The 19,584-nt window shown below is 44.9% G+C and overlaps 1 protein-coding gene across 1 annotated transcript in view; it reads left to right on the forward strand.

Moving 5' to 3' along the window:
- The first annotated feature begins 201 nt into the window (after positions 1-201).
- USP46 (ubiquitin specific peptidase 46) overlaps positions 202-19,584 on the forward strand; it is a 62,927-nt gene continuing 43,544 nt past the window's right edge. The window contains exon 1 of the mRNA XM_043906788.1: positions 202-384. Within this exon, the coding sequence (XP_043762723.1) occupies positions 349-384 (36 nt within the window). The 5' untranslated portion in view covers positions 202-348. The remainder of the gene's footprint in view (positions 385-19,584) is intronic.

Genomic DNA, 19,584 nt, shown 5'->3' on the forward strand with positions numbered 1-19,584 from the left:
CGGGCCGGGCCGGGGCCGGAGCGCGGCGCGAGCGCTCAGGGCGCGCGGGCTGCACGCGGCGTTTGGGCCGCCCCTCCTCCCGGCGCCGCCGGCCGCGGCCCAGGCTCCCTCGCTCCGCCACTCCCCGCCCCTCCGCTCTCCCGCCCGCCTCCCGCCTTCCCCGCCTTCCCCGCCTCCTCTCCTCCCTCCCGGCCTCCCTTCTCCCAGCCAAACTGAAAGCCGGACCCCAGGCCGCCTCCGCGCCGCCGCCGCCGCCGCGCCCGGCCTCCCCGCGAGCGCTCCACCATGGCCGGTGCTGTTTTCCCCTTGTAAAGATGGCGGTGCGGGATCGCTGTAACCTTTAGACTAATGACTGTCCGAAACATCGCCTCCATCTGTAATATGGTGAGTGGTCGCCGCCGCCGCCTCGAGGGTCGCGCCCCAGGCGCGGGGAGGCGAAGAAAGGGAAACCCGAGCTGCACGCCCGGCGAGCGGCCGGTGGGGGTGGGGGCGGCGGGGGCCGCGCGGCGCCGCCAGAAGTTCCCGGCCCCCGGGCTGGGCGGGCCGGTCGCGGCCCCGAGAGCTGCCGGGGGAGGGGCCCAGAGCCCCCCGCCCCCTTCTCGGCCCCGGGACCCGGGAGCCCGCCCGCGCGTCCCTGCGCCGCTGCGCCTCCGCCCTCGGGTTGCGGTGGAGCGTCTTGGGGGGAGGGGGTAGGCCGAACCCGGACGTCCCGGGGGACCAGGTTGGAGGAGAGGCTGGGGTGGGTGGGGGGACGCCCACCGTGTTCTTGCCGAAGATAAAGCCCTGCCGCTCTCCCTGACCGCCCTTATCTCATTTTTGAGTTCACTCTTTTGAACTGTATTTAAGATTCACTTTGCAGAGGCAATCGGTGTGTCTGGAGAAATCTGAAATGTGATAGAGATGTAAAAAAAGTGCAAAATTGTGGTTAGGGAAGTGAACTTCTACCTGGTTTGGGAAAGCACGGTCATTTGTTGTGGATGCCTCAGTTTCCCCATCTGTGAAAGGGGGACAAGGTCATAAGGCAGTGACATTTAAAGGTCCTGAGGATGGGAGCCGGCTGGGGGCGTGGAGGAGGTCTCCAGGGTCATCCTGCCTGATTCCCTGTAGACCCAAGTGTGGACCGGTGGGCGTGGACGCAGCAAGAGGACATTGCTGGGCTCCGGTGAGGACGGGGCCCACGGCATCGTGATCACGTTCACTTGTATTTCTCCCATTGCTTTGCCTTCCTTCTCAGCTTCTCCAGGAACAGCCTCCAGCCCTAGGGGCCCCAGGGTGCCGCCTGCTGATAGCTCCACTTGTCAGAGCCTTAGGGAGCACGGCTTGCCCCCTGGAGTGAGGCACTGCCTTTCTGTGCACGAGAGGGTGCAAGAGGGTGTGTGCTTTGCCTTGACTGTCCAAGGACCACCCCCGCCCCGCCCGCATCCCGTCTCCCCTCCCTCCAGCTGGATGGAACACATGCTCTTTTAATGCCAGTTTGGGGAAACCTCTCTCAAGCTAAAGACACAGGCCGCCAAAGGGAATCTGAGGAGGCTTGATTGAGAAGACTGGGAGTAAGGTGATCTGGCTACCCTTCCCCCATCACCCAGCTTTTTAAATCTTCTGTCCCACATTCTCCTGCAAGATTAACACGTGGGAAAGGAGCATTAAGGAGCCATGTGTTACTCAGGGATGGAATCAAGACCCACTGGCGCTGGCTTCAGTTTTCAGCGCTGCTGGACGTGGCTACTGCTGTGGTGGGCAGAGCAAAAGCTGGGCCTTCCCGGAGCGACAGCTGCAAAGACACTGGCAAGGGACCAGTTAGACGTGGTGGGTGGCTCCTGGCGGGTCTCCATTTCCTCTCTTCCTTCTCCACGCGGAGACAGGTCCCCTGCTCCCTCCTGTCGAGTGGCGTTAGTGTTGCTTGATGCAGTGAAAAGGTGATGCCTTGCTTCTCGGTTTCTCTGTCTGCGAAGACCAGCTCCTGAGGGGAGCTGAGAAGCCAGAGCAGCTCTAACACTCTCTTTGATGCCTGCTGGGGCGGCTGTGGGCTTACAGGGCAGTGAAGCCGTCCGTGGTGCTGTTCCCGTCCCGCTTGTGTGTGGTGACACCTCTCTGTATTGGAGCAGGCTGGAAACTGGAGAGCTAGCGTGTGCCGAGGTGAAACCAGCCCCCAGCTTTTCTTCTTTTCTGCCCTCAGTGCAGCTGGGCCTTCTTGGCACACCTGAGCAGAATGTCACAACCTGTTTCCAACAAAACTCAGCCAGAGAGGCAAGCATCAGGGCAGACATGAGAGGAGTGGGCCGTGGAGAGTTGACGCCTCATGGGAAGTTCTTGAAAAGGCCCCAAACTTAGGATCATCACTCAAGTGAGTTGAGGAACCAATAATTCACAACTCAGGAGTTGTAATTCCGATATGGACCCTGTGTAAGGGGTTCCGATATGGACCCTAGGGTAAGGGATTTGAAGAGTTTGGGCTCTAAAGTCAGACTTCCTGGGTTCAGGGTTTTGGTTCGAGCATATACTAGCTTTTTGTCCCGGGATCAGTTGCTCTGTCTCCTGCTTTCCTTGTCTGCAAGAAGGGGATGATAATGGTTCCTACTCATGGGACTGTTGCATTAAAGGAATTACTGAGCCTACTATGGAGCAAGTGCTTACTGAGTGTCAGGTGTTGATGATCAGCTTCATCTTTCTCATTATTATGTCACCTTCAGTTGTTTAAAGGACAATGTCTTCTTGGACCTGATGGAAGCAGCTGCTAAGATAAATGCTTGTTTATGCAAACCAAGCCCTTCCAGGGAGACTGGGGTGGGAGTCCTTAACCCCGCCCCTTATATAAGGCTGCTCAGGTGCCCTGGTCCCTCCCAGTCTTGCTTCCCACAGAGGAGGCTCGGTGACAGGAGACTGCAGTCTTTTCACTTGTTCAGACATACAGTTTCATTGGACCTCCCTTTAGATTCTTCACTCAATGATGAATTGTTTCCAGGTAGGTCTTCTGTGGGTCTCTTCTCACCGCTTCTTTTCTCTCTGGGGCTCTAACTGATCCTTCCCAGTCCCAACTCCATTTGGTCCCAAATGGAGTTGTAGTAAGAAGAAGTGACAGTTGGTCTTTTTTTTTTTTTAAAGGAGATCATCTGGCATATTTTAAACAGGCTGATGTGTGTCACAGAAACAGTGATAGAAGGTACATCCTTCTAGATAAGGCTTGTGTGAACCAGGACCTAGTCCGGAGTCTGGATGTGTTTTATCCAGCAGACAGGAAAGGACCCAGCAGAGCAGGAAAAACCTTGTTGCAAATCCTTGTGTGATTGAGAAATAAACACCTCTTTTCCCTACACTTCTTGTGCCGGTTTTAGATATAGGGGTCGTGGAAAATACTCACATCCCTCTACTTGTCTTCTACCCCCGAGGTTTTATTGTCCATTGGCAGTTTAATGCAAGTTCCCATTTGTCTTAATTTCACTTCGTGTGAATTCCTGCCATGGTGATTCTTGATCAGCTTGTTGAGGGCTTGTCACCTTAGCTATACAGCGTGTCTGGTTCAGAGATAGTAAAGCTTGTTTGGCTGGTATGTTGTAATTTTTAAAATGTATTAGCTGCTACCAAGCATGAGGAAATGTCCCTTGTTGATAGTCTTCTGATTTTGGCCAGGCTAATGGATTTAAGTTCTGTAAGTGAAAGGTTTTTTGGGGGTAGATTTTCTGTTTGAAAAGCCTGAGGAATTTTCTAAAGAGGAAGCATTTGTTAGCAGAAACCAAATGTGCCCTCTAGAAATGTGACTTGTCCGGGTGCAGATTGGCCTAAATCATCAAATCTTAATTTCGTTTGTGAATAGTGCTGTAAAATATTCCATGGAGGAAATGCCTTGTGTCAAATAGATTACGTTTTGTTCCTGAAAATGGCCATCTGTTGAGGATCTCTGTGTTAGTGTTGACACGTATTATGTGCAGGTGTGTTATTGAGTGAGGTGAATCGCTGTCCCCAAGGAACTCAATGGTTTCTTATCTTGTGGGTATAACATTGGTAAAGATGTAACTATCTCAGTACAGTGTGATATCCACACGGGTAAAGATTGAGCAAAATCTCAGAAGCAGTACAGTAAACTGATGATCACAGTAGGATGTTTCTTTAATATAATTTGCATTTGACTCAAGTTTGATTCTTTTATTTTCTATGATTGTAGTCAGAGGAGCTTAGAACTTAGAACTGAAATCTATGCTATTTGGTGTCTCTCCAGCTAAGCCTGAGTCTAATGATGCCATCGAACAAATTGTTGTGTTTCTTGGGATCACAGTTTCTTTCTCAACTTGTAGAACTGATGTGTATATATATGTATTTGGTTGTCAGAAACTTCTTAGTAGTAGTTCTTAGATTCTTTCCTTGAGTACTTAACTACTTTGTTTGAAACTGTGTTGAATTTACCAGATATTACCATTTTAGCATCCATTGAACAACCCTAGGATGTTATTGCGCACCACTGTGAGTGCCAAATTTGACTTCTTTTAAATAGAAATCACCTCAATATGAAGGGAAAGTAAAATTACTAGAAATTTGTAATAAAGCTGGAGGACATTTATAGAGACATTTTATATTGGAAAGTCAGTTACTTATTTGAGGCAGGCATTTTTACGATAGTTGAAAATGTTTTTTGAAAATTATTTAAAAATATGTAAACCTCAAAATTTGAGAGGAGAGAGGACTGTGCCTCTTCCTCTTCTTACTGTTACTCCTTCCCATTGTCAAAGATAATTGGAGACTCTAAGTTGAATTAATGAATCAGCTAGGAGAGGTTAAGGTCACGTGTGAGCATCTACACTGATAATCGTCAGATTTAGAAATTGCAGCCTGAGGTGGGCTGGGTTAATGTTTAAAAAAACATTCTGTTCTTCTGGCCTCTTAGGTCTAACATGAAGGAGTTTGTGTTGGGTCAGGACCTGACAATTAGGTCTACAGATTCTTCTCTGTTTTTCTTGGAATCGTATGGGAAAACAAAGCTGAAAGCCGGTATTTACTTAGAGTTAAATCTTCCATGGTGGCTCAGACGGTAAAGCATCTGCCTACAATGCGGGAGACCCGGGTTCAGTACCTGGGTCGGGAAGATCTCCTGGAGAAGGAAATGTCAACCCATTCCAGTTTTCTTGCCTGGAAAATCCCATGGATGGAGGAGCCTGGTAGGCTACAGTTCATGGGGTTGCAAAGAGTCGGACATGACTGAGCAACTACACTTTCACTAAAGATTGTGATACCCTCTTCTGGATATCAGCTTCGTGTGTTCCAGTTCACCCAAACAATAAAACCTATTTATTTTTCAGTAATGTGGAATTTTGGTGTGTTTGGGTAGTAACAAAGTAATTTTCAGTTTTTATTCTCTTGAGCAATTAAGAGAAAACTCTCTAAATTTCTCTAAACAAGAAAGTTCATATGTCTTTTTTCACCCTACACTGGGCCTAGTCTATCTAGTTAGTTTTAATGAATTGAAGTTTTATGATGGTATTGAATTCTTTGGTATCATCAGAAAGGTATCTCTCGGTGGTTTTATCTCTAGCCTACCCCCCTCCCCCCTCACCCGGAGCCAGCCCAAAGCAAACCTACTGGGAGAGTTGTTAAAGTTAACTTTGAGTCTAGTTAACTTTAATGGCCTAAATATTTTAATGCAGTTTCTTATAATAAACCTTCATTTGTGGTGAAACACACAAATGCTAGTCTAAGGGTTTGAAAGGCTTTGCTGATTTTTTAAAAGAAAAGGCCACCCAAAAATGAACCAGGAAAAAAGTGTCTTCAGGCAAATAAATTCTGTGTCAGCATGAAAGGCTGTTTAGAATGTTTCTGTTCTGGGATTGCGGCCTAGAATTTTGGGGGTGTCACAAGTCCTCTGCATGGAATTTTACCACAATTCTGAAAATGAGTTTTTGCCATGGATAGTTTGAAGAGGGAGAGGGGAACCCTATTGGTTGTTTCAGCTTTCCATTCATAGGTTCAACTTTCCTTCTCCCCATCAAGTTCTGATTCTGCTCTCAGAACCTTCAAATGCTTTCAGGGAACTCAGACGTGAGACTGCCATTCTAGGTGCTAATAAATTTCAGGCATGCAGAATAATATGACCACTCAGTGTCTACACCCTGTGAAGAAATAAAATATTACAAATACGAGTGAGCATTTCCCCATTCCCTTCCTACCAGACAGTGACCACTCTTCTGAATTTGGTGTTTATCATGTGTTTTTACACCTTTCCTAGATATGTAGGTATTCATACACTAGATATTGTATTGCTTCCTCATGTTTTAAACATGCTCTTGTAATACTGAACAACTTCAAAATTGCTTTTAAGTTATGATTTTGAGATTTATCAATGCAAGCATGTAATCTAGGTTGTTTTTAACTACTGTGTAATAATCACACAAATGTGTTATATTTATTCATTTTTTTTGTTAGTTTTAGAATTTTGTCTGTGTGCCATGACCGTCTGGAACTTGTCTCCCTGTGCATCTGTTTAGTTTTTCTCTGTGGTGTACCTACCTAGAAGGGAAACTGTGGGTCAAAGGGAGTGGGCATCTTTGACTCTAACATATGACCTGATTTCTCTTCAAAGCAGTTGTACCAATCTACATTCCAGCAGGCAGGTTTGGGAGTTTCAGTTGCTTCATGTGCTTGCAGACACTCAAAAATTGTTAGACTTAAAGTTTTGCCATTCTGATGGGTGTGAAATGATATCATTGTGGTTTAAAATGTGCAATTTCTTATTTTCTAATGAGGCCAAACATCTTTTCATGTGTTCGTTGTGCTGTTTTTTTAAATTTTATTTTCAAAAATTTCTTATTGAAATATAGTTGATTTACAATGTTATGTTAGTTTCAGTTATACATATGTGTGTGTATATACACAAACACACACACACACATTATTCTTTTTTATAGGGATTCCCAGATGGCTCAGTGGTAAAGTACCCATTGACGGTGCACGAGACCAGGAGATGCAGGTTCAGTCTCTGGGTGGGGAAATCTGGAGGAGGAAGTGGCAATCCACTCCAGTATTTTTGCCAGGAAAATTCCATAGACAGAGGAGCCTGGCAGGCTACAGTCCATGGGATTACAGAAAGTCAGACAGGAGCAACTGAGCACTACTCGGCACACACACACACACACACACACACACACACACACACACGCGTTTTTTAGATTCTTTTCCATTATAGGTTATTATAAGATATTGAGTATAGTTCCCTGCACACACACACACACACACACACACGTTGTTTTTTAGATTCTTTTCCATTATAGGTTATTATAAGATATTGAGTATAGTTCCCTGTGTTGTATGCAGTAGGTTCTTGGTGATCTATTTTATATGCAATAGTGTGTATATGTTAATCCCAAACTCTTAATTTACCTCCCCGCAACATGCACACACACTCTGTGCTGTGGGTTTGTTTCTTTTTTGGCTGCCTATGTGGGATCTCAGTTCCGTCACCAGGGATGACCCAGACCTCTGATTGTGGAGGTGCCGAGTCCTCACCCCTGGATCTCCAGGGGGTTCTCTGTACTGGATTGTTTTAACCCAGGGGCTCCAGAGAGGTTTTCCAGGGCTTGAAAGTCAGGACTGTGGTGTTGGTTTTGTTTGCACATAGGGAAATGGAAAATGAAGGGGAACATGGGGGAGACCAAAGGAAAAGTCAAGAAAGAGAAGGATGGAATGGAAGATGAGACTAAGGAGGTGTCAACAAGATATGGGAAACTTGTAGCAAAAGGACTATAGAATGGAGAAGATGGTCCTAAGAGAAGAAATTTGGCATCTCTTACTGTGCTAACCATTTCTGTTTAATTGAATCTGGCTCTGGTGTCGGGGCCTCTTCCCGTGAGAAGAGCAGCAAGGCTGGACCTGTGGAGCTTTCCTGTTTACCCAGTTGCTTTTTGAAGTTCTTTTATTTAGAAAGGCAATCTGAAGTTACGTTCTTCTTCCTGAAATATGTTTCTTTGTCCTTCAGGGTTAGATACGCTGTGTGGGAAACCAGTTTTCATCAGGATCTGCTTGCATATACTTGTGGAATTATGATCTCAAGCATTTAGGAAACATTCCCTGCACCTTAATTTTCAGAGTATGAAGCATGTCACCTTATACCAGACATACCAGACACATATGTTTTTAAAATTTTGAGTAATAGTAACTTAAATATACTTGAGTGGTTTTTCAGTGTACAGTTGCACCCATGGGTGCATTCTTTTATTCAAAATTCAGCTTCTGGGTTTCTGCCCTCAGAAATTTTGATTAAGTAGGTCTAAGGCAGGAAACCTGGAATCTGCATTTTAATAAATACTCCCTCCCCTTCTCACTCCCTCTTCTTTGTATTGCAGGTGAACTGAGGATCACAGTTTGAGAAATATTGCTTTCCTTGGGTAATACTTACCTTTGCCTCCTGAAAAAATATATATAGCTTACAGAAACTATCTGCACATGGAAGTTTTTTTTTAATCTATATAAAATTATTTAAGGAAGTAATTTAACTTCAAGAGCTATAGATCATTGCCATTCTATAGATGTGTTTCCTGATATTGAACACCTAGCGTTGTATTGCTTCATGTTCTTAGAACAGGGATTCCCAGCCCTGACTATATATTACACCCCCTGTGAAGCATTTGAAAGAATTTTAAAGAAACTAACTCACAAAACATTAGCATCCAAAAATGTATGGAAAAAAAGAAAGTAATTTAATGTATATTAGATACCCAAATTCTAACCTTCAGATTTAGCAGACTTAAAGTTTAGTTGTATTTGGTTAAGATCTTTTTTCAGATCTACTAAGTACCTTAGAAAAAAACCACTAACCACTGTTTTCTCTTTCCTCTCCCCTCCTCCTAGAACTAGCCATTTTCCTGAAGATTGTGTGTGTTTGCCATGCATGTCTTTATACTTCATATTTATGAATCCATATATGAGTGTGTATAAAATTATGTAGCCTTTTGGAACTATCTCTTTCCACTCAACAGTTATATTTGAGAATATATTGACGTGTACAGGAGACATAGGAGATGCGGGTTTGATCCCTGGGTTGGGAAAATCCACTGTAGTAGGAAGTGACAACCCACTCCAGTATTCTTGCCTGGAAAATTCCACGGACAGAGGAGCCTGGAAGGCTACAGTCCATGGGGTCTCAAAGAGTTGGACATGACTGAGCAACTGAGCACACATACACATGCATCTATTTTCTGTTTATTCATCCTGAGGGCTCCTTAACAGTGTTCTTTGATCTAACCATGGTTTACTTGTTCATTCCCTTATTTAGGGACAGTGGAATAGTTTCCCAGATTTCTGTCTGGAAGCATTGCTGCAGTGAGCATTCTTGTTCCTGTCTTCTTTGCACACAGGCTTCCATTTCTCTAGGATGTAGTCCTGTAAGTGAAAAGGCGGCTCTTAGGATACGCTTGCCCACAGCTTTCCTAGATATTGTCAATTTATTCTCCAAGGTAGGTGCATGAATTGGAGCTTTTCCGATAAGCAGCATCTAGGGCTTCAGTCTCGGTTTCTGACTGTATAGAGACGTAGGTGGGTCTGGGATGGGATTTAGGCACCTGCCTTTTCTGGTTGTTTAGTGCTACCTTTGATTCTGGTGAGCACCCAAGGTGGAAAAACCACTGCGTTAGACTGGCAACCCGTGAGGGCAGGACCTGTGTTTACGTTATTCACTGCGGATTTCCCAGCATTCCGCACAGTGTAGTAGACGCACAAAAAAATAACTATTGGATAAATGAATGAAGAGCTGCAGCATGGGAGAATGGGAGGATTGCCTTGCAGTAAAGCAGTGCTCCTCAGATTGTCTTGTCCCTGGAAATTACCTGGGGAGCTTGTTTAAAATGCAGATTCTGATCCAGTATGTCAGGAGCGGGCTGACATTTTGCCTTTCTGGGGCCCTCTCTTGTGATCAGATGCTCCTGGTTTGGGGAGCACACTTAAGACCCTAGGAAGACAAGGAAAACATTTTTTTTCCCCCATACAACTCTAAAATGGAGCAGTTTGAGTTTGAAATCCTGCTTGGTAAATCTCAGAGCCTGTTCCCCCATCTCTTTACAACACAAAAAGACATGATGCAATACCCTCCTCACAGCTTTTTGTTGTTGTTGAGAATCAAAGGATATCTTGCTTATGGAAGCATTTTTAACCATGGTGCCCTCACACATACTACTTTTCATAATTCTCTTTTAGTGAATGAACATTTTCTTTAGTTTGATCAAAGCACAGAGCTGTTGACATCGCAGGAACCAGTGGGATCTTGTAACTCTGGCCTGCCATCTACATTTAGTGGGCTTTCGGGGAAAGACAGGACTGGACAAAGAGGCTGGGCAAGAGCAGAGGCAAAGTTCACTAGATGATTTGGTTCTGACTGCAGGTGCTGGGGAAGTGGGGTTCCTTCTCACTGTTTCTGGGGTGACAAGGGCTAGAGAGAGGTCACAGATCTTTCCCAGTCAGCTCTCCAGTTTGTTCACCAGGTCAGTGAGAGAGGGCACGCTCAAAACAATTATCTGGTATTAATTGATCTACTATACGTGTAATCAGAACTATTCAGGGTCAAACCTTGATAGAAGGTTTCAAGATGCTTTGGTAACAGGGGTCCTGCCTCGTCCATCTAAGAGAGGCTGGGTGGTGTGGACAGTGGAGGGCAGATGGAAATGAAATAAATACAAATAAAGCGCCATTCAGAACTCGTGTGTAGTGTGTGCTGGGGTATTCCTGAGTTTCTCTTCCTCTAGATAAAAACGGTGGATTGGATCCACTTCCTTAGACCCGTGATTCTCAAATGTCAATTTGTTTTCCTTCATGGTTTTCATTTTATCTGTGAACCACCTGAACTTATTTATTTAGCAGTTGTCCTTAAATCTGTTCAGCTTCTTTTAATTCAGTCTCATTCTGTGCTAAGACATCTGTGAAGTAATGGGTTTGATGAGCTAGTTATATGCTTTTTAAATACATATCAAGCATAATTGCTAGAGTTAAAAAAATGTTCATATTTGTGCCATCTAAGATTATTTCTCCTTCCTTGGGCATTCATGGTCTGTGGTTTGGGAGACACTGGCTCAGAGAAGAAGTTCCTTATGGCAGTTCGTGTCACTGGCTCTCGGAGTAACACTGTTAAACTGGTTTGCAGGTTGTGGGCTGGTGAGCTTCCTCCAGAGACAGGTCAGCGTGTGGAGCGGATCTGGTTGGTTGGGTGTGAGAGGCTGTCAATGCTCCACCCTCTCAAGAGACTCTGCTTCTCATCCGCGGCATGTGGGTCATGAGAGCACCTCCCTCCCTGGGGCACTGGGGGCGTAAGTGGCATCATTTATGTCTAGTGCTTAGCCCAGAACCTGGCCATTTAATTTTATTGCTGTTTTCTTCTAGTGCCCCTCCTTCCCACTAGCAAAGGAGTCCACAGGATGTAGTGGGAAGAGCTCTGAACTTGGGATCCAAGGTCCCGAGTTCCAGTCCTGATCCTGCCACTTTGTAGCTTTTGTGATGCTGAGCAGGTGAGTTAGGCGTCTGGGTCTGTAAGATGCTAAGAGCCATTCCTCCTGGTGAGTAGCAGTAAAGAAGGAGATGAGCAGACTTGCTGTAAACTCACTGGGGCTTCTAGTTAGAGGCAAGCTTGGGCAGGGGAAGTGCATGGAGCGGACAAAAGGAGGAAGAATCTGTGATTTCCGACTGAGATTTTGGAAGACACGGGGCTGCTGGTATGTGGCAAAGCTTTTATAATCATCAGTCAGGATGCTGTGCTTTCCCTTTCTTAGTAACGAGGGCACATGATGCAGTAAACGATTTTCAGCCATCTGATAAGCCAGCAAACATACCCTTTTGTGTTATCTGGTGTGCAGTGAGAAAACACGTGAAGTGGCTAAGCTCAGTTTCTTTTTTAAAAAAGTTTTGAAATAAAGTTTTTGAAAAGGGAGTATAAGTTACTGGTAGAAAAAATTTTCAGACTGTACAAAAGGATATACTGTGTTGCAATTATATTCACCTTCGGATTCTTGTCTGTGGCATCCATCAGTATTTGCCATTTCTTCCTCTTGTATTCAGTGATGTTTTCTTATGCATATACAAGCAAGAATGTTTTTATTTCTCTCCTTGTTTTTAAAAACACAAATAGTGCTTGTAGCATATACTGAACAGTCTGGACCTGCCCTTTGCTTTTTGTATCTTGGAGTTGGGTCTGTGCTGCTACGTGAAGAGCATCCTCATTCTCTTTTTATGGCTGCAGAGTGTTCAGTTGCCTGAACGTATTGAATTCACTTAACCAGCCCCCACTGATGGGCATGGAGGTAGTTTTCCATGCCTTTTTACAAACAAGGCTAAAGGGAACAACTTTGTCCCTGCGTCATTTTGCGTATATGGGGGTGTATCTGTCAGCTGACTTCCCTGCAATGGATCTGCATTTGTAACTTTGATGAGTTTTTCCAAATTTCCCTCCACTATCAATGTGTACGACTGTTGCTGCCCCACCCTTGCCAAAGTAGGGTGCTATCCAAAAACCTTTTGATCTTTGCCAATAGGGGGAAAATGGTGTCTTAGTATATTTTTAGTTTGCATCTCTCATATTAAGAGTGAGCTTGAGCAGCTACTCACACATTTCAGAAAACAAGCTCAATTTTCACACTCAACTGTTTTGCTGTTGGCAATTATTTTCAAAGTCTGTAGGGAAGGACCAGTTTTATTTTTATTTTCATCTGTCACAGACTGATATTTTTGTAAACCACAATAAAAAATTAATTGCAAAATGGAATAAAAACCCCAAGATATGTAAAACACCAACTCTAGGGTGTTTCTTTTTTTTTTTTTTTGGTCATTGTTGCTGTTACTAAACTCATCAGATAGAAAATTACTCTGTGCGATCATTATAACATGTTTTCAGTTTCTGAACTTTGCTTCTGGCAGAGGGTTAATAACACTTTGAGTAATGCTGCTGGGAAGACCTCCTTGTTCCCTCTGCTTTCTCCCATTGCAACACTGTTTGGGAATGGGGGGGAGTCCTCAGAATTTTCTATTTTATGTTTCATAATGAGTACATTACAGGGTGTTTCCAGTGCACTTGACTAAAATATCTCTGATCCAAGGGCAGGGATTCCCGGCTGTCAGGCGGGGGTACTGGTTTTAAAGACCTTGAGCTTGTGCTAGAGAGAGTGAGGGAGGTACTTGAAGTCACCCTATTACTTAACTTTGCAGAGTTGGCCTCTTTGACCAGGATTCCTGTGCCACCTGATGGTCAAGGAGGCAGCTTGGTGCCTTTGTAGAACATTGGATTTAGAATGAGGTTCTTGCACAATTCTAAAAGACACATGTGCCCCAGTGTTCATTGCAGCAGTATTTACAACAGCCAGCACATGGAAGCAAGCTAGCTGTCCATCGACAGACGAGTACGTTGTACATTTAAACAATGAAATATCGCTCCGTAAAAAGGGATGGATTTGAGTTGGTTCTAGTCAGCGGGGTAACCTAGAGCCAGTTATACAGGGCGCAGTAAGTCAGAGAAACATGCATCTTATTAATGCGTGCGGGTGGAGGCGGAGAGACACGCATCTTACTAACGCCTGCGCGTGGAGGCGGAGAGACACGCATCTTACTAATGCGTGTGCGTGGAGTCAGAAAAACCACTGCTGAGCCTCCTTGCAGGGCGGCGATAGAGACGCAGAGCACAGACTGGTGGACACAGCCGGGGAAGGAGAGGGTGGGATGGATTGAGGGTGTAGCGCTGAAACATGTACGTTACTGTATGTGAAACACACAGCCAGTGGGAATTTGCTGTGTGGCGCGGGGACCTCAATCCTGTGCTCCGTGACAGCCTGGAGGGGTGGGATGGGGTGGAGGATGGGAAGGACGTCCAAGAAGGAGGGGACGTGTGTATCCCTATGGCTGATTCGTCTTGATGTATGGCAGAAACCAGTACAACATTGTAAAGCAGCTATCCTCAAGGTAAAAATAAATTTAAAATAATAATAAAGCAAAAAAAAAAAAAAAAGAAAACGAGGTTCTTGCTGCTAGCTCACTGAATCCAGGGACTGGATAAGTATTTTCTCTTTCCCATTCTGCTGGAAGACAGACCCAGTCCCAGTTTTCTTTGCTGTACTTTTGAGTTGAAATTTAGCCTTTGCCTGAGGACTTTGTTGTGCTGTCTCTAGCCACGAGAAGAATTGTTTCACAGGCCAGAGTCTGCCACTGCTCTTGACTGTCCTTCCTATGACGACTTGGGAGCATGATGTATCCCAGGGTCGTCGTCTTCAATTACAGGCATTTTTGCTTCTGTGTTATGGTTCTTAGGTGAAGTCACACTCAGGTTTTTTCCAGCATTGTTTCTCCCGCCCCAGAAAGGCATGGAAATGACGTGTTCTCCCAGTGCAGGATGAAAATGCCCGTCACTGCCTTCTAGTGAAAGCCCTTTTCCTTGTGGGAGTCTGTCTGTCTGGAGGTGCAGGAGCGCTGTTGAACCGGGAGTTGGCATTGTGATGGTAAATGAGGTTGTGGGTTTGCAGCTGACCTCTGCCTCATACTAACACTTGACCTTGGCAATTTTCTGAGCCTCCATTAATTTCATTTCCCTTACCTGTGAAATGGAGGTAGTGAGTCCGAGTGAGCGCCTTGTCTGGAGAGAGAGTCAGTATTGCTCTGTGGGACCAGGTGAGGTGCCTATTCTCGGAGGAGGCCGGATGGGCAGAGGGCACTGGTGGTGAGGGGATGTGTGAGGGCCAGCGGCCAACGAGGACACGGTCAGAACCAGTGGTGGCCCTCTGCCCAGGCCCTCCACCTGCAGCTGAGGGATCACTCAAAGTCTGAATGGGTAGATCATTCTCCCTGCCTTGAGGTCAGGAGCCCTGGCTCTGGAGCCGAGTGGCCTGGGGTTGAGTCCTGGCTCTGTCCTTGCTGGCGGAGTGGAAGGGGACAGTAAGTGGAGTGGCCTTGGTTAGTAGACAGTGGCGTTGATGAGCACAGAGACGCGGGATTCTCTGAACCGCAAGCGGCACACACTGCTCATTACCCGTTTACCTGGTTGGTTCAGTCGGCACATTTACTGAGTGCCTTGTGCATGGCAGATGTTCTGTAGGGTCCTGGAAGACCAGTCAGACACAGTCCTGTCCTCACAGACTTTACGGTCCAGTGTAGGACTTGGCAGGGTTGTCGGGAAAGGGCTCGATCGTACATATTCAGGCTTTGTGGGCCACAGTGTCTCTGTTGGAGCTACTCAGCTCTGCTGTCCTGTTGTGAAAGTAGCTACAGTGAGTAAATGAGTGATCACAGCTGTGTTCCAATAAAACTTTATTTACAAAAACAGTTAGTGGGCCGCATCTGGCCCAGGGACTGTCATTTGCCAATCTGTGGTCCAGTGGGAAGACAGACGTTAAAGACATCAGCCACAAGCAAACATGTTATTACAGATTGTGATTAGTTGTATGAGAGAGACACAGCATTCTGTGAGAGAGAAGGGTCAGAGAAGATAGCTTTGAAGAGGTGATGTTAAAGCCAAATGCTGAGGAGGCGGTGATGGGGGCTGGGGTGGAGGGGACAGCTCTGAGGGGCCGGAGGACGGCTGCGCTAGTTCTGAGCCAAGAGGCACAGAATTGCCATCTGCATTTCTGTTTCTCTAGAGGCCTGGCAGAGGCTGTGCCCCTCGCTTTGACTAAGGAAAAAAGGACAGTTTTTCCCCTGATACATAATTCACACCATTTCTCCCCACTCACCCCTCCCAAATGGTCCCAGCACTGAGAGATGAGCTGTATTACTATATTAACACATTTTATTCTGAATCCTTCCGGTGGGCCCTTTCTCTCTTCTTTTTTTAATTGTCAATATCTATCCATGTTAGGGAAGTAAGAATGCACATTATTCCGTTATTAGATGTAAAATGGTTTACTCCTTAGAACTCATTTCTACTTTTTGATCTTATTTTTGCTTTCTCCTATTTTAAACAGTAATATTTTCTTTTACTATTATATTTGTCTGGATAAAAATTCACAGCCTGAAACTATTTTGGAAAAAAAAAAATTATTACCTCTTGATTACATCTCAGGTTTCTCCTGATTTTCAACCTCAGTTTTATATATTCTTTAAATTGGTTGCAGTATTCTGTGGTGATTTTACAGAGAAGGACGCCTGCATTCCTCATTCTAGAATATTTGGAGTGGTGCCTCAGAGGTAGGGGTTTAGATCTCTTAACTCTGTCCTCTTCTCTTTCCTCAGTTTATTATTCTTATGGTTCTGGGGCTCTGAGGGGACCCTACGACCTTGAGAGTCAGTGTGGTATAGTGCTTGGGAGCCTACACTCTGGAGCCAGATGGTGTGAATTAAAACCTAATTCCAGTATTTATTATCTGTGTGATCTTGGGTGAAGTTATTTACTCCCTCTGGACCTCAATTTTCTTATCTTTAAAATGGAAACAGTAGTGATATCCACTTCACAGAGTTATTGTGAAGATTAAAATGAGTAAAATATACCTTAAGTCCTCAGAGCAGTGACTGGACACAGTGTTATTTTTTGTGTTATCTATCATTATTACTAATTATGTTTGGAAGCCAATGACTGTAATGCCTCCTTAACCATCCGTGAATTCTGGCAGGTGGCTCCTGACTCCTGAGATCTTGAGTTGCATCACTTTATTTATTTTTATTTCTCATTTGTAATTTTAATCCAAGTATTGCCATTCCTTTTTAAAAATCTTTCCTTGTAAGCAACAAATTTTAATATCTTTGTCAATTTTGGGAGGGGGGGGGAAGAAACTCACTCCATTAAGAGCTTCCTTCCAGAAGAAAACAAAACATCACTTCATTTTTGCTTCACTTTCTCCTTAAGGCTCTACGAAAGACCTTTTGTTATCAGAAGTCTGGGAATTCTAGTCCTTTTGAGAATTCATCCTCAAAGTACTTTCGTACTTTGAAACACGCTTTTTAAGTAAAATAGCCCTTTTTTGAATGTCGACTTTAAAAGGTCATTTTAGCAACAACATTCACCTCTCCTGCCGTGTATTTTAATTCATGGTTTATAATCGCGACTTAACTCTCTGTGTACTTAGACTTCTTAAGTGTTGTTTGGGGCCTTTCTGCACTTTGTACGGACTAGAAGGAGATCCCGCATGCCTTAGGATGCAGAAGAGTAGGCTGCCTTGGGGTGATCTTGAGCAAGCAGGTTTATGTCTATGATCTTAGGTGTTGGTTTTTTTGATCTGTGTAATGGTCTAGCTGATCTTCAAGGCCCCTTCCTGGTTCCTATTTTCGGTTTAGGCTCCTGCATAATATACAATGTTCTTACCTTTTTTTTTTGTTTTTTTAACTTTTATTTGGCTGCTTCTGGTCTTAGTTGTGGCATGTGGGATCTTAGCTGCCGCTTGAGGGATCTAGTTCCCAACCAGGGATCGAATCTGGGCCCCCTGCATTGGGAGCGCAGAATCTTAGCCACTGGACCAACAAGGGAAATCCTTCATTGACTTGTCTAGATCTTGCAGTGCCATTGTTCTGATTACATCCTCCTGGGCGAGAATCTGTCTTCATCCCCTCTCCCCCGAGGGAAGGCATTCTAACTTGTTTTCCTATAAGCTGCTTTTAAAATTGCTTTAGAAGAATTGCCTTTCTTTATACATCTCACGCGTTTATGATTCATTCTTCCCGAGCTGTTGTTGCCTCTGTGTTTCTGTCGCACCCCGTGGTAGCCACACAACTGCTTTCAGACGTGCTGTGAAGAGCTAGCATTAGAGTCTTCTCGTTGGAACTTGTCCCAGCCCAGATTCTATTTTTAATAAAGTGCGGTGCATTGTTTTCAAAGGTTACCACGTTTCTCACCGATGTAAATGAAAACTCTGTCTGTTATGCCCGCAGACCCTGTCATTTACTGCTGTGGATCAGTTTTCGTTCAGCATCTGGTCAGTTGTTCTCAGCGCCCCGTTTGCCTTTGTGTCGTTGTGCTGGGCGCAGTGATCAAAGTGCAAGCTTGGGTTTACTTGCCATTTACTGAGTGCTGATAACGTTCCTCGTTTTGCTTGGTTTCCTCCGCCACCCTGAGCCACAGGCAGGCTGAATGTGAGCAACCCCACTTCTAACCCAGGAAACAAAGGCCAAGAGAGAGGACGTGCCCCAAATCAAAAGGAAATTCATCCTGGGGGGAACAGTGGCCAAATGCAGCTGTGAGGTGTGTGCTGTGGGCCTTCAATAACTGGTCTGCAGGATATTAGTTTGCTAACTTTCATTACATTTTTTATGACAAAGATAATACATGCTCATAGTTAAAAATTGGAACAGTTGAAAAAACAAAAAGCCCCTTGGTGGGCTTGTCATCTGCAAGCCCTTCCCCTAGACACTGGTGACAAGTGTTAATAATTTCTTAAGTGTTCTTTCTGGAATTTCCATTAAAGCATAGATGTCACAGTTGAAAAAACAAAAAGCCCCTTGGTGGACTTGTCATCTGCAAGCCCTTCTCCTAGACACGGGTGACAAGTGTTAATAATTTCTTAAGTGTTCTTTCTGGAATTTCCATTAAAGCATAGAGGTCGAAGGCTGGCTCTGGCCACCCTGCCCCTTTATGTCCCTCAGGTGTGTAGTTGCGCTGCAGACCAAGAGGCTCAGTCTCTGCTGCTTGGATGGAGGACATTTCCAGCAATTGTTCTGTACACACGTTGGCCCACTCACATGTTTTTACTTATTGTTGTATCTTAGGCAAATTTTCACAGCCATACCTGTGGAGTAGCTTTGCTGTTTTTAAGTAGCTACATGGTATTCTGTCTTATTTATTACTGTATTTATTTAACCAGTTAAATTATTTCTTGGAGAAGGAAATGGCTACCTACTCTAGTATTCTTTCTTGAAGAATTCCCTAGACTGAGGAGCCTGGCAGGTTACAGTCCATGAAGTCACAAATAGTCGGACACGACTGAATGAGTAATGCTAAATTATTTCTAACTTTTTTCTGTTACAAACCTTGCCAGGGAGGACCATTGCATGCTGTTACTGCAGTATCCTTTTTCCATTTCTGATTTTGGCAGCTCATCGCTGCTCAGGAGCACGTTTGCCAAGTTCCCCTGGCAGCTAGGTGTGGCTGCGTGGCTGGCAGATGTTCTGGCCATCAGGATCCTGAGAAAACATGATGTGTGTGACTCTCAGGGACTTTCTTGGAAGGGAAGGAGAAATCTCTCTCCTCCTCGTCTGTCTGCCCCTGGCGCAGGTTCGATGATAGGGGGCTGGAGTGGCCATCTTGGTTCCCGAGATAGACTCTTGAGGATGACAAAGCAACAAGTTAAAAGGAGCCTGTGTCCGTGGCCCTGCGGAGCTGCCGTTTCAGACCTGCAGTGCTTCCTCCCTGTGAACACTTACGTGAAAGAGAGAAACTTCCATCTTGTTTTAAGCCGGGCCTGGATACAGGCTCTGTATCTTTTCTACCTGTGTAAGTATAGATGTGGAACAGATTTCAGGGCTGAAGGACATGCTCATTTAAAGCTTTGATTTACAATGTCTAATTGATATTTAAGTATCTGTCATCATCATCTCATGAAACATTCCCCATGATGTCTATATCCTTTTATTGTATAGAGATCTACATTTAACATAGAGAACTCCAAAATCTGTTAAGATTGCATAAAAATTCATGTTACCAATGCAAAATGGTGAAGCAAG

The sequence above is a fragment of the Cervus elaphus genome, chromosome 6 (assembly GCF_910594005.1).
Source record: "Cervus elaphus chromosome 6, mCerEla1.1, whole genome shotgun sequence".
NCBI lineage: Eukaryota > Metazoa > Chordata > Mammalia > Artiodactyla > Cervidae > Cervus > Cervus elaphus.